The 478-nt window shown below is 43.7% G+C and overlaps 1 protein-coding gene across 1 annotated transcript in view; it reads right to left on the bottom strand.

Annotated features, from left to right (window-relative positions):
- Positions 1-478, bottom strand: part of LOC102765134 (cytochrome P450 4V2) — a 37,193-nt gene that overhangs the window by 2,145 nt on the left and 34,570 nt on the right. The window contains exon 10 of the mRNA XM_015565538.1: positions 399-476. Coding sequence (XP_015421024.1) covers positions 399-476 — 78 coding nt within the window. The remainder of the gene's footprint in view (positions 1-398; positions 477-478) is intronic.

The raw sequence follows: 478 nt of genomic DNA, 5'->3' as shown, positions 1-478 counted from the left end.
AAAAAACACACACACACACACACACACACACACACACACACACACACACAGAGGAATAAACTATGTGAAGACACAGGGCGAATTGATCTATCGATAAGCCAAGGAGAGAGGTCTCAGAAGAAACCAGCCCTGCAGACACCTTGATTTTAGACTTCTGGTCTCCAGAATTGTGAGAAAATTAAATTCTGTCATTTAAGCCACCCAGTCTGTGGTGCTTTGTTACAGCAGCCCTAGAAAACTGATATACTTTACCACAGTCATAGTCAAGTGGGGAAAAAATAAAACAGCTAGTTTTTTAACAGACGTGTATCTGAGACACTACATCTCAAAGACACTGTTGTGAGAAATCCCCTGCCCTGTGGACCTGAAAGGTCAAGCCCATTCTGATGGATACAAACCTATACAGTTTCTGGGTCCTGCAGAGAAGGGCACATATGCGTATGGATGGCGTCCCATCGAATTTTCAGGAAAGAACCGC

The sequence above is a fragment of the Myotis davidii genome, unplaced genomic scaffold, assembly GCF_000327345.1.
Source record: "Myotis davidii unplaced genomic scaffold, ASM32734v1 scaffold1040, whole genome shotgun sequence".
NCBI classification, from domain to species: domain Eukaryota; kingdom Metazoa; phylum Chordata; class Mammalia; order Chiroptera; family Vespertilionidae; genus Myotis; species Myotis davidii.
The sequence above is the reverse complement of the archived record's forward strand: the minus strand, read 5'-3'. Positions and strand labels throughout refer to the sequence as shown.